At 46.7% G+C, this 14011-nt stretch overlaps 1 protein-coding gene across 1 annotated transcript in view; it reads left to right on the top strand.

Moving 5' to 3' along the window:
* THSD7A (thrombospondin type 1 domain containing 7A) overlaps positions 1–14011 on the top strand; it is a 570344-nt gene that overhangs the window by 489420 nt on the left and 66913 nt on the right. The window contains exons 15-16 of the mRNA XM_068235085.1: positions 9171–9365; positions 11607–11870. Coding sequence (XP_068091186.1) covers positions 9171–9365; positions 11607–11870 — 459 coding nt within the window. The remainder of the gene's footprint in view (positions 1–9170; positions 9366–11606; positions 11871–14011) is intronic.

The following is a 14011-nucleotide window of genomic DNA, read 5'->3' as shown; positions in this document are numbered from 1 at the left end:
CAAAGGCGTTACCGGAGGTGTGTGCGGTATAAGAACGACCATCGCCAATAATTCAACCTACGGGGAAACGGTGCTCACTGACATGCTAAGAATAAAGTCTCACACACACATCCGACTTTGATTGGCCAATTGAACTAATTGCGTAGTATTAAAGCTTACTTACGCAACTTTTTTATAATATTCAAAGTCTGTTGGCCCGCATACTACACGGGGGTGGTAAAATTGGTCAGTGATAGGTCGATCAAAGTTGGATGTGTGTATGCACGTTTCCAGCTTACATGCAAATTGCCACTATCATCTTGACCAATCAAATGCACTTCCTCTCAATTTGCAACGCATTTCGCAAGTTTACCCCACTTCATCAGGCAATAAACAAGGAGTATATGGCAATATCAAGTCAGAATTTCGCTAAGCGCCTCTGCGATTTACATTCTGACATTTATCACATGGCGGCATTTTTACTGCTGGCAGGGGATGTCAGTGGAAGGAAATGCTGCTTGCTTTTTTGGTGGTTGGAAACAGCTGTAAACAGCTGTTTCCCACAATGCAATAAGGTTCACAGACAGGAAACTGCCAGGACCATGGTCCTGACATCACACTGTGGGAGGGGTTTGAGAAAAGGCAAAGATTTCTCTTGGGAAATGGGGTATCAGCTACTGATTGGGATGAAGTTCAGTTCTTGGTTACAGTTTCTGTCCGTTGCACACACATTAGAAAAGTCCACGATCGCCAGTCGAATCGGTCATTATTGGCTGCCATTTAACACGTGTATGGACCTCCATTCTTGTCATTGCTTCTGGAGTTTATTTATATCAGGTTGCAATTGGTGATTAATGTTGAAAACAAAAAGGCTCGCCGCTTGTAAATGTTTATTAAAATGTTGACAAACATGATAAAATTAATTAGTGCCCGCGCCATCTGGCCGCGCAGCGTGCTCTGTTCTGACAGCCCCGGTTACATTACGGAGTGTTGCGAGCGGTTCGTGTCGTTTTATTTGGCACGGCATCGATCTATTACAGAATTAATTGACTATCGCTGGCTGCGGCCAACTGTCTGTGGCATTTATGTTGTGCCAGGAAGCAGACAATGGCCGACGCTGACATTTCATCGCCACCAAAGCAGCTGCTTCAAGTGCTCAAAGCGCTGTGGCGATTGTGTGTTACTATGATTGTATCAGTAAAAATACTACACTAGCGGACCTGAACTCAGAACTTCCTCTTTGCTCTAAAAGATAAACAACAGCATAATAGCCATTAAAAAAAACATTTCTTTGTTATAGCTGCTACAAATCCTGCAATAAAACTGAAGTGTGTCTACTTCCTGCTTTCATGGAAGCAGACATAGGGTTAACATGTTTTATTTACAAAATAGCTTTTCTGCTGAGGCAGAGTAGATTCCTGAGCTGACACCGCTGAGAGATCAAATTACACTTGTGATTAGTCACAGATGAGGAGGAATTAGACAGGCTAAACTCTCTAAATACATACATAGTTACATAGTCACATAGTTATTTTGGTTGAAAAAAGACATACGTCCATCGAGTTCAACCAGTACAAAGTGCAACACCAGCCTGCTCTCTCACATATCCCTGTTGATCCAGAGGAAGGCGAAAAAACCCTTACAAGGCATGGTCCAATTAGCCCCAAAAGGGAAAAATTCCTTCCCGACTCCAGATGGCAATCAGATAAAATCCCTGGATCAACATCATTAGGCATAACCTAGTAATTGTAGCCATGGATGTCTTTCAACGCAAGGAAAGCATCTAAGCCCCCTTTAAATGCAGGTATAGAGTTTGCCATAACGACTTCCTGTGGCAATGCATTCCACATCTTAATCACTCTTACTGTAAAGAACCCTTTCCTAAATAAATGGCTAAAACGTTTTTCCTCCATGCGCAGATCATGTCCTCTAGTCCTTTGAGAAGGCCTACGGACAAAAAGCTCATCCGCCAAGCTATTATATTGTCCTCTGATGTATTTATACATGTTAATTAGATCTCCTCTAAGGCGTCTTTTCTCTAGACTAAATAAACCCAGTTTATCTAACCTTTCTTGGTAAGCGAGACCTTCCATCCCACGTATCAATTTTGTTGCTCGTCTCTGCACCTGCTCTAAAACTGCAATATCTTTTTTGTAATGTCGTGCCCAGAACTGAATTCCATATTCCAGATGTGGCCTTACTAGAGAGTTAAACAGGGGCAATATTATGCTAGCATCTCGAGTTTTTATTTCCCTTTTAATGCATCCCAAAATTTTGTTAGCTTTAGCTGCAGCGGCTTGGCATTGAGTACGATTATTTAACTTGTTGTCGATGAGTACTCCTAAGTCCTTCTCCAAGTTTGATGTCCCCAACTGTATCCCATTTATTTTGTATGGTGCTAGACCATTGGTACGACCAAAATGCATGACTTTACATTTTTTCAACATTGAATTTCATCTGCCATGTATGTGCCCATATAGCCATCCTATCCAGATCCTGTTGCAATATGACACTATCTTCCTGAGAGTTGATGATTCTGCACAATTTTGTATCATCTGCAAAAATAGCAACATTGCTCACTACTGCATCTACTAGGTCATTAATAAATAAATTGAAGAGCACTGGACCCAGTACAGACCCCTGTGGGACCCCACTGCTAACAGTCTCCCATTTTGAGTACGATCCATTGACCACAACTCTTTGTTTTCTGTCCATTAGCCAGTTCCCTATCCATGAACACAGACTCTTCCCCAGTCCCTGCATCCTCAACTTTTGCACCAGACTTTTGTGGGGAACAGTGTCGAAGGCCTTTGCAAAGTCCAAGTATATCACATCTACAGCATTCCCAATATCCATATTAGCATTCACTACCTCATAAAAGCTGAGCATGTTAGTCAAACAGGACCTGTCTTTAGTAAACCCATGTTGATGCTGAGAAATAAGATTATTTTCTACTATGAAGTCATGTATAGTATCTCTTAGTAACCCCTCAAATAGTTTGCATACAACTGATGTTAAGCTTACAGGTCTATAATTTCCTGGATCTGATTTTTTGCCCTTCTTAAATAATGGGAAAATGTGGGCTGTACGCCACTCCACTGGGACTCTGCCAGTTGCAAGAGAGTCACAAAAGATAAGATAAAGGGGTTTAGCTATAACTGAACTTAATTCCCTTAGGACCCGAGGATGCATGCCATCCGGGCCAGGTGCCTTGTCTATTTTTAATTTATTTAGTCTTGCCTTTACTTCTTCCTGCGTTAAGTATTTAATATTACAGTTAGAAGATTGAGACTCTTCTGCATCTGTAATTTGCAACAGTGCTGTTTCTTTTGTGAAGCCAGAAGCAAAGAAAGCATTTAATAACTCTGCCTTACCTTGGTCATCCACCATTGAGTTCCCATCCTCATCCTTTAGGAGTCCTATACAGTCAACCTTTCTTTTTTTAGAGTTGATGTACTTGTAAAACTTTTTTGGGTTAGATTTGATATCCTTAGCGATTTGTTTTTCAGCTTCAATCTTTGCCAGCCTAATTTCTTTTTTACAATTTATATTGCACTCCTTATAATTGCTGAGGGCAGCCGCGGTCCCCTCCTGTTTTAGGACCTTATAGGCATTCTTTTTCCTCTTCATTTTATCCCTAACCTTTCTATTCATCCATAGAGGCCTTTTTTTATTCCTAGACATTTTGTTTCCATATGGGATATACATACTACAATATTAATTGAGAATACGTTTAAAAGCTTGCCATTTCCCTTCAGTGTCCTCCCCTTGTAGTACATTATCCCAGTTCACCACATTTTGCATTTCTCTATGTTTTCCTCCTGTCCTGTGCAAGAGTTCAGGTCCACTTTAAAGGGGGGTTCCGCTCTTGTAGAGAATGGCTCTAGATAGTGGGGGGATTACTGGAAGACATTATTCCAGCTTGATCACATGCGTTGTGTGTGTATAAAATACACTCATTCCATGGCGGTTCTGGCAAAAAAGGAATACAGGCGTGTAAAGCCCAGTACACACTTTCAGTTATGATTGGCCAATCACTGACCAATTTTACTACCTCCATGTCGTTTGAGGGCAACAGATATTAAATACTTATGAGATGATTGTGTAGGTAAACCCCTATAGTACATGGAGGTTATAAAATTAATCAGTGATTGGCCAATCATAATAGAAAGTTTGTACCAGGCTTTGGCCCTGGGGCCCACAGAAGTGATTTCGGCAGCGTTTTGGGGTCACGGATGATTGCCGTGATCCCAAAAAGCGATATGCCAAGGAAATTGGATTTAGCTGAGCCCACGGGAGAAACTGCGATTTGGCCACATTGCAATCGCCCTGCACCATTTTCCTAACGCTCGCAATTCAATGTGAAGTATATGCGTGCCACAAAATCGCTTTTACACCGCTATACATATACATATTGTACACATAGGGGTGATAAAATTGGTCAGCGATTGGCCAATCGTAATTGAAAGGGTGTACTAGGCTTAAGCCTGGTACACACAACCAATTTTGATTGGCCAATGACTCGCCAATTTTACCACCTCCGTGTAGTATTTAAGCGGAACTGAATATTAAAAAAAAACTAAAGTGTTTCACTAACCTGGGCTTCTGGCAGCCCCTTGCAGCCGTCCTGTCCCGCGCCGATCCTCCAGGATCCTCCGTTCCCCCGCCGCCAGCTAGTTTCATTACCATCAACGCGGCGCCTGTGCGTCCAAGGCCATGTGTATCTTTCCTCATGTTCCCGCCCACAATAGTGGCATGTGCTATTAGTGCAGGATGCTATTGTGGGCGGGCATACAAAGAGATATGCGTGGTTAGGGGGGCGCAGGCACAATTGCCGTCAACTTACAAGTCGATAGTAACGAAACAAGCTGGCGGCGGGAGAACGGAGGATTGTGGAGGACTGGGGAGGGACAGGACGGCTGCTGCGGGCTGGCAGAAGCTCCAGGTAAGTGAAACACTGGTTTTTTGTTGTTGTTGTTTTTGTTTTTTTTTTCTTTTTTTAATATTCAGTTCCGCTTTATAGTTTATCTACACCAGTTGTCCTCAAACTAAGGCCCGGGGGCCGAATGTGGCCCCCTGAGGCTTTTTCACCAGCCCCCACTCTCAAAATCTATTACTTATAGATGTGGTCCACTGCATCTTTAAATATCTGTGACCCACATATAGAATAGCAGTGCTGGCACCACCCATCCACATGGGTCCAATTGGACTGCAGGTCGTCACCTGGATATGCTTCACTGTCTGTAGCAAAGATGTTCTTTGGGCGCCACATGAATGGCTGCTACTCCTCCGGAGGAGTTCTCCTCTGTGTTGCGTCCTGTGTATATGTCCTATGCTATCTGCACATGCTGTGTTGGGGGGCATACTATCGGATTTGGTTAAATGGGAGACGTAAGGGCTGCACATGTTAACAGGTAATAGTTTACACAACCTAGGTTCAATGTAATGGTTTCTACATTTCATGTATTCTCTGGCCCCCCAGCAGTCTGAAGTATGTAAACCCGGCCCTTGACCGAAAAAGTTTGGGGACCCTTGGTCTACACAATCTGCTCATAGTATTCAATATGTTGACCCTCCTACTTCTTGGAGGGGGTAAAATTACTTGGCCAATCATAGCTGAAAGTGTGTACCAGGCTGCAACCTGTGCAGAAAATGACCCCTGCAGCAATAAGGGAAATGGGGCGTTCTGGGCGGTCTGTACCTCGGAGAGTACAGATTGCTCTGCTTCAAATGAAATGCAAATTGAGCTTCCGTCGGATTCAGAAATTCACGGTTGATTGGAAATCGGAATCTAAAGATAATTATTTTGTGGAGTTATAAAACGATTTGTACAGCGCTAATTTATGCCGATAACATTCCCAGGAATTGGAATTAATCTGCGGAGATGTATTCTCGATGATTTAGAGCGAGCGCAGTGAGTGGAACGGGGAAAGCGGCGTTGGAATGAGCGCAGTGAGTGGAACAGGGAAAGTGGCGTATTATAATTCCTCGCTTGTAGATGATTCTGCCGCGGCGCCCGTTTACCTGCATTGATATTTATTACCTGTGACTGGCGGTCAGTGGCGTCACTAGGGGGGGAAGGTAGGGGCGGGGACCATACCAGGTGTCACCTGCAGAGGGGGTGACACCAAACTCCAGGCTAAGGGAGAGTGGAGAAATGTAATGAGGGATAAGGCAGCGCTCAAGTGTGGGGACAAGGTGTGCTAAATGAGCAGAAAGTACGCCTGTGCGTGTGAAATTTCGGGGAAAAACATAATTAATTTTGTATGTAATTGTAATACAGGTAGTCCTCGGTTAACGAACGAGATAGGGACTGTAGGCTCGTTCTTAACCTGAATCTGTCCTTAAGTCGGGACCGCCACCTTTGCCCCCGTTTTTAATGCAGAGTAAGCGCAGCAGAAGGTAGATAGAGGACATCTCACCTGATGCTCGGCGGTAGAAGGTCCCAGCGTGCTGCTCGGAAGCTGCGCAGCCCGTCCTCTCACTCCGTCCACTGTCCTCCCGGGGCTTGTCCTGATTGCGTCATTATGCGACGCATGTGAAGCTGCCGGGGAACAGTGGACGGAGCGAGAGGACGGGCCGCGCAGCTTCCGGGCAGCACGATGGGACCTTCTACCGCCGAGGATCAGGTGAGATGTCCTCTATTTACCTTCTGCTGCGCTTACTCTGCATTAAAAACGGCGCAGAACAGGTAGTCCCCGGCGGCGTGACGTCATCGCGGCGGTCGTTCGTAAGTCGGGCGTTCGTAAACTGGGGACTACCTGTATTTCTTAATTTCGCATAATTTTTCGCTTAATTTTGTGCCGACTTTAGTGGTTAATAGCATAGCCCCCATACATGCTATTGATACCAAATTTGCTATATATGTTAAAGGGAACCAGAGACCAAGCACCCTCATTATTATTATTATTATTATTATTATTTATTTATATAGCGCCAACATCTTCCGTAGCGCTGTACATAGTACAAACAAATAATGGGGAACAAATATACATAAGAACTACAAGACACTGTACAGTCATGACATTGAATAGTATAAATACAGATACATACATAGTGGATGTGTAGTTGGTACATGTACATATGTTAAAATAACAGCATTATGAGAAACACTAGGAGGAGGTCCCTGCCCTTGCGAGCTTACAATCTAGAGGGTAGTGGGGAGGAAACAAAAGGGAAGGAAACACAAGGATTAGTGGGTGAGCCAGTGTGCCTTCAGTGCTGCCTATAGCAAATTATAGGCTTGTCTGAACAGGTGTGTTTTCAGTGTACGTTTGAAGGTTTCCAGACTCGTGGCATGAAGAAACGGGCTGAGGGAGAGAGTTCCAAAGGAGAGGGACCGCCCGTGAGAAGTCTTGGATGCGAGAGTGAGAGGAGGTGACTAGGCTGGAGGACAAAAGGGTCTCCTGTGAGGAACGGAAGCTCTGGGCGGGGAGGTATCTGGAGATTAAAGAGGAAATGTATGGAGACGCTTATGTAGAGCTTTGTATTGTGTAGCCCTCATGTATTTTACCATATATATCAATGGGAACATTAAAGAAAACACCTACCCTGCTCTCTGTTTCTTTCTTCACTGTTCAGATTGCTTCTTATCAGCCCTGATAAAATCCCTGACTGAGCATTCAGTCTGGCTTTGTTCAGGAATCTTTATAGCTGAGTCTGTCTCCTGTGCTGTCTTTTCAAGCCCAAGCCTGCCCCCTTGTGGCTCTGCTCAGGAATCATTATAGCTGAGTCATTATAGCAAAGCCAGACTGAATGCTCAGTCAGGGATTTTATCTGGGCTGGTAAGAAGCAGGCTGAACAGTAAATAATGAAACAGAGAGCAGGGTAGGTGTTTTCTATAATGTTCCCACATATATATGGTAAAATACATGAGGATGCTTTGTCTCTGGTTCACTTTAAGGAGAATAGAGGGTACAAGTAAAAAATAATAATTTTTCAAAAAGACCTTGTAGTTTTTGAGAAAATAGTTTTTAAAAATGCTAAGAAAAATGGTTTTTAAACTGTCATTTTTCTGAGTTTAAGGTCGCATTCACAGTGCCACGTTGCGGAGCTGTGTTATAAAGTCTTATAGCGCAGCTTACCGCACTGCAATGATAATCCTATGGGCCGTTCACAATGCGACGTTATCGACCCGTTACAAATGTTGAATTGTGGTAACTCGCTGCTTGCAGTGCGTTACCTCTAAAGGCAGACACGGTCGGATTAAACCACAACATCCCAATGTGAATATGCCCTAAAAAAACATTTTTCTTTGCATTTTTCTCAAAAACTACAAGGATTTTTTTGAAAGATTCTTTTTTCTGACTTGTACCCATCATTCTCCTTAACCTCCTGGGCGATACAATAACATCGCCAGGGGGGCGGGGCAGCACTTTTTTAAAAAAAATTTTATTATTTAATCATGTAGCTAGCCTAGCGCTAGCTACATGATAGCCGCTGTGCAGCGGCATCCCCCCACCTCTTCCGATCGCCTCCGGCGATCAGAGCAAACAGGAAATCCCGTTCAGAACAGGATTTCCTGTTTGGCTTCCCCCGTTGCCATGGCGACAATCGCGATGACGTCATCGACGTTGTGACGTCAAAGGGAGTCCCGATCCACCCCTCAGCGCTGCCTGGCACTGATTGGCCAGGCTGCGCACGGGGTCTCGGCGGGGGGGAAGCCCTATAACGCAGCGCGTAGCGGCGGATCGGCAGCGATCGGTTGTTACATACAGCTAGCAAAGTGCTAGCTGCATGTAACAAAAAAAAAATTATGCAAATCGGCCCAGCAGGGCCTAAGAAATCCTCCGCGGCGGTATAGCTCGAGCTGAGCTCGGGATTATCGTTCAGGAGGTTAACCTGTGTAGCAAATTTGGTCAATAGCAAGTATGGGGGCTTTCCTATTCACTGCTAAAGTCAGCAAGAAATTACGTGAAAATTACGCAAAATTTTATGCAAATTCATGAATAACTATACAAATTCAATTGCATTTACAAATCGTAATTACGTATAGGCGTAAATGCAAAAATTTACATGGAATTTCTTAATTAGCTGATTAGGATCATCACTAGTTGGAGGTTCATGGGGTAAAAGAGGTGACACCGTGAGTTTTCACACCGGGTGACACCAACCCTGGTGACGCCTCTGCTGGCGGTTATGACCTTTGCCGTATATATTAATGCATTGCAATATGTTCTTTTCGCCCGCAGCCATCACGTGCCGCCGGCAGGACGGAGTCCAGGCGGAGATTACCGAGTGCCTGAAGCAGGCCGGCCCCCTACCAGCCCTAACCCAGCCGTGCCAGATCCCATGCCAGGACGACTGCCAATTCACCAGCTGGTCCAAATTCTCGCCGTGCAACGGGGACTGCGGCGCCGTCCGGACCAGGAAGCGCGCTCTGCTGGGTAGGCTGATCACGATAAACGTTTATGCACGTCATTATTATAATGAGATGCTAATGATCCTGATTGCATGCATATTGAATGGAAATTATTATTATTATTTTTATTTATATAGCCCCAACATCTTCCGTAGCGCTGTACAGAGTACAACAAATATTGTGGAGCATAGATTTACAAGACATTCAACACTTTATACAATCAGGACATCCAGCAATACACATACATACATAGTTAATGTGTAGTTTGAGACATCAGTAGGGATTGGCAGAGAGGGGCAGCATCAGAGGAGCGGGAGGAGGATGAGGTGGGCAGCAGAGGTCAGTAGGGATTGGCAGAGAGGGGCAGCATCAGAGCAGTGGGAGGAGAGGTAGATGAGATGGGCAGCAGAGTTCAGTAGGGATTGACAGAGAGGGGCAGCATCAGAGGAGCAGGAGGAGAGGTGGATGAAATGGGCAGCAGAGGTCAGTAGTGATTGGCAGAGAGGGGCAGCATCAGAGGAGCGGAAGGAGAGGTGGATGAGATGGGCATCAGAGTTCAGTAGGGATTGGCAGAGAGGGGCAGCATCAGAGGAGCGGGAGGAGAGGTGGTTGAGGTGGGCAGCAGAGTTCAGTAGGGATTGGCAGAGTGGGGCAGCATCAGAGCAGTGGGAGGAGAGGTGGATGAGATGGGCAGCAGAGTTCAGTATGGATTGACAGAGAGGGGCAGCATCAGAGGAGCAGAAGGAGAGGTGGATGAGATGAGCAGCAGAGTTCAGTAGGGATTGGCAGAGAGGGGCAGCATCAGAGGAGCAGGAGGAGAGGTGGATGAGGCGGGCAGCAGAGTTCAGTAGGGATTGGCAGAGAGGGGCAGCATCAGAGCAGCGGGAGGAGAGGTGGATGAGGCGGGCAGCAGAGTTCAGTAGGGATTGGCAGAAAGGGGCAGCATCAGAGCAGTGGGAGGAGAGGTGGATGAGGCGGGCAGCAGAGGTCAGTAGGGATTGGCAGAGAGGGGCTGCATCAGAGGAGCGGAAGGAGAGGTGGATGAGATGGGCAGCAGAGGTCAGTAGGGATTGGCAGAGAGGGGCTGCATCAGAGGAGCGGGAGGAAAGGTGGATGACACAGGCAGCAGAGGTCAGTACGGATTGGCAGAGAAGGGCAGCATCAGAGGAGCAGGCTGAGAGGTGGATGAGACAGGCAGCAGAGGTCAGTAGGGATGGGCAGAGAGGAGCAGCATCAGAGGAGCGAGAGGAGAAGTGGATGAGGCGGACAGCAGAGATCAGTAGGGATTGGCAGAGAGGGGCAGCATCAGAGGAGCGGGAGGAGAGGTCGATGAGATGGGCAGCAGAGTTCAGTAGGGATTGGCAGAGAGGGGCAGCATCAGAGGAGTGGGAGGAGAGGTGGGCAGCAGAGGTCAGTAGGGATTGGCAGAGAGAGGCCGTATCAGAGGAGCTGGAGGAGAGGTGGATGAGGTGGGCAGCAGAGGTCAGTAGGGATTGGCAGAGAAGGGCAGCATCAGAGGAGCTGGAGGAGAGGTGGATGAGACGGGCTGCAGAGGTCAGTAGGGAGTGGCAGAGAGGGGCAGTATCAGAGGAGCTGGAGGAGAGGTGGATGAGACGGGCTGCAGAGGTCAGTAGGGAGTGGCAGAGAGAGGCAGTATCAGAGGAGCGGGAGGAGAGGTGGATGAGACAGGCAGCAGAGGTCAGTAGGGAGTGGCAGAGAGGGGCTGCATCAGAGGAGCGGGAGAAGAGGTGAATGATGCAGACAGCAAGAGTCAGTCAGGAGAGGCAGAGAGAAGCAGCATCAGAGGAGCGCATTGTTGTACTCTGGTTGACCTGCCCAACACCTGAATCCAGAGGGAAGAGGATGAGAGCTGCAGTGGAGTTTTGCAAGCATGTTTGGCCACTAGGGTTTATTAATGAAATGCAATTTTTGTTTCTGAGTTTACGCAAATTTATGTACATTTTTATGTAAATATATGCAGCTTGAAATTGGACCAATAAAGTTCCACCCAGTTTTAAATTGATTGGTCCCAAGTTGCATATATTTGCATAAAAATGTACATAAATTTGCATAAACTCTGAAAAAACTGCATATCATTGATCATCCCTAGTGGCCAACAGGCATTTTATTGCACCAGTTTGCGTCTCAGTTCCTATTTGTTTGTTTATGAATCTGCCGGCTGTTGGAACGCTGCCTTTGTGAGTTTTGCACTTAGTTGGACATTTGGTTTTGGAGGATTTGACCTTTTTGTTGTTTTTGCCTTCAGGAAAGAGTAAGAAGAAGGACAAATGTAAGAACTCGCAGCTGTATCCGCTGATCGAGACGCAGTTCTGCCCCTGCGACAAGTACAGCGCCCAGCCGGTGGGGAACTGGTCAGACTGCATATTACCGGAGGGGAAGGTGGAGGTCCTGCTGGGGATGAAGGTCCAGGGGGACATCAAAGAGTGCGGACAAGGCTACCGGTACCAGGCCATGGCGTGCTACGACCAGAACAACCGACTGGTGGAGACCTCGCGGTGTAACAGCCACGGTGAGTGCACCGGCATCAGCCTACATCGTGCTACGTCTAAAAATGGCTTGTGGACTCTGAGTGCAAGCTCCTGGGCAGACACTGTGGGCACCATTTATTTGAATCAATGCTCTTGGTAAGAGGTGTTGGCGCTACGTAATATTTCCATCACTTGCTCTGGCATAGTGTGGCCGCGCTCTGACACATATAGGCGCGTGGCCACGTGAATACATCCCACAAGCTCTGACGCATACAGGAGCGTGGCCACGTGAATACATCCCACAAGCTCTGACGCATACAGGAGCGTGGCCACGTGAATACATCCCACAAGCTCTGACGCATACAGGAGCGTGGCCACGTGAATACATCCCACAAGCTCTGACGCATACAGGAGCGTGGCCACGTGAATACATTCCACAAGCTCTGACGCATACAGGAGCGTGGCTTCGGGAATACATCCCACAAGCTCTGACACATATAGGAGCGTGGCCACGTGAATACATACCACAAGCTCTGACACATATAGGAGCGTGGCCACGTGAATACATACCACAAGCTCTGACACATATAGGAGCGTGGCTACGTGAATACATCCCACAAGCTCTGACGCATACAGGAGCGTGGCCACGTGAATACATCCCACAAGCTCTGACGCATAGAGGAGCGTGGCCACGTGAATACATACCACAAGCTCTGACGCAAATAGGAGCGTGGCCACGTGGAGACATCCCACAAGCTCTGACACATATGAGAGCATGGCCACGTGAATACTTACCACAAGCTCTGACACATATGGGAGCGTGGCCACGTGAATACATCCCACAAGCTCTGACGCATATAGGAGTGTGGCCACGTGAATACATCCCACAAGTTCTGACACACATGAGAGCATGGCCACGTGAATACTTCCCACAAGCTCTGACGCATACAGGAGCGTGGCCACGTAAATACATCCCACAAGCTCTGACACACATAGGAGCGTTGCCATGAGAATACATCCCACAAGCTCTGACACATATAGGAGCGTGGCCACGTGAATACATCCCACAAGCTCTGACGCATACAGGAGCGTGGCCACGTGAATACATCCCACAAGCTCTGACGCATACAGGAGCGTGGCCACGTGAATACATCCCACAAGCTCTGACGCATACAGGAGCGTGGCTACATGAATGCATCCCACAAGCTCTGACGCATACAGGAGCGTGGCCACGTGAATACATCCCACAAGCTCTGACGCATACAGGAGCGTGGCCACGTGAATACATACCACAAGCTCTGACGCAAATAGGAGCGTGGCCACGTGGAGACATCCCACAAGCTCTGACACACATGAGAGCATGGCCACGTGAATACTTACCACAAGCTCTGACGCATATAGGAGCGTGGCCACGTGAATACATCCCACAAGCTCTGACACACATGAGAGCATGGCCACGTGAATACTTCCCACAAGCTCTGACGCATACAGGAGCGTTTTTTGCATTCTCTGATTGGCCAAATACTTCCGAGTTCTGTGATTGGGATAAAATTACCGAGTCGTGGGTATGTGGTAGTTCCGCAGAAATCCATTTTCCGTTTTCCAATTTCCATGTTCCAATCGTAAATGCGGAAATTGATGATGCTCTGCCTCTAATACTTTCAAGCCATAGACCCTGAACAAGCATGCAGCAGATCAGGTGTTTCTGACATTATTGTCAGATCTGACAAGATTATCTGTATGCTTGTTTCTGGTGTGATTCAGACACTACTGCAGCCAAATAGAGCAGCAGGACTGACAGACTGTGGAATTCGATGCCTCCCACACGATAAATTGCTGCAATGTCGGCCAAATCGCTAAGGCAAGCTATTCAGACGGCGGCAGCATTATTCCCTATGGCAGGGTTTCACAAACTATAGAAAAAGGTATCCGTGGCAAAACAATGCAAGCAATACCACTTTATATCCAAAAACTGTCAAAGTTTATTACACTAGTGGTTTAGTATATAGGGATCTCTGCTCACTTACTCAATCATCTCTGATGAAGAAACTGTTTCGTAATGCTTGAGACAGCGCAGTCAGCCGGAGGGACGATTGTGCACTTTGAGTGGGTAAGAATTTTTCTTTCTTGATATCTTTTCATCTTGTTTGCCTTTCCCTTTGGGCCTCTCTTTATTGACTAG

This window comes from Hyperolius riggenbachi, chromosome 5, assembly GCF_040937935.1.
Source record: "Hyperolius riggenbachi isolate aHypRig1 chromosome 5, aHypRig1.pri, whole genome shotgun sequence".
NCBI classification, from domain to species: domain Eukaryota; kingdom Metazoa; phylum Chordata; class Amphibia; order Anura; family Hyperoliidae; genus Hyperolius; species Hyperolius riggenbachi.
Note: the sequence above shows the minus strand (reverse complement) of the source record. Positions and strands in the feature narration are given on the sequence as shown.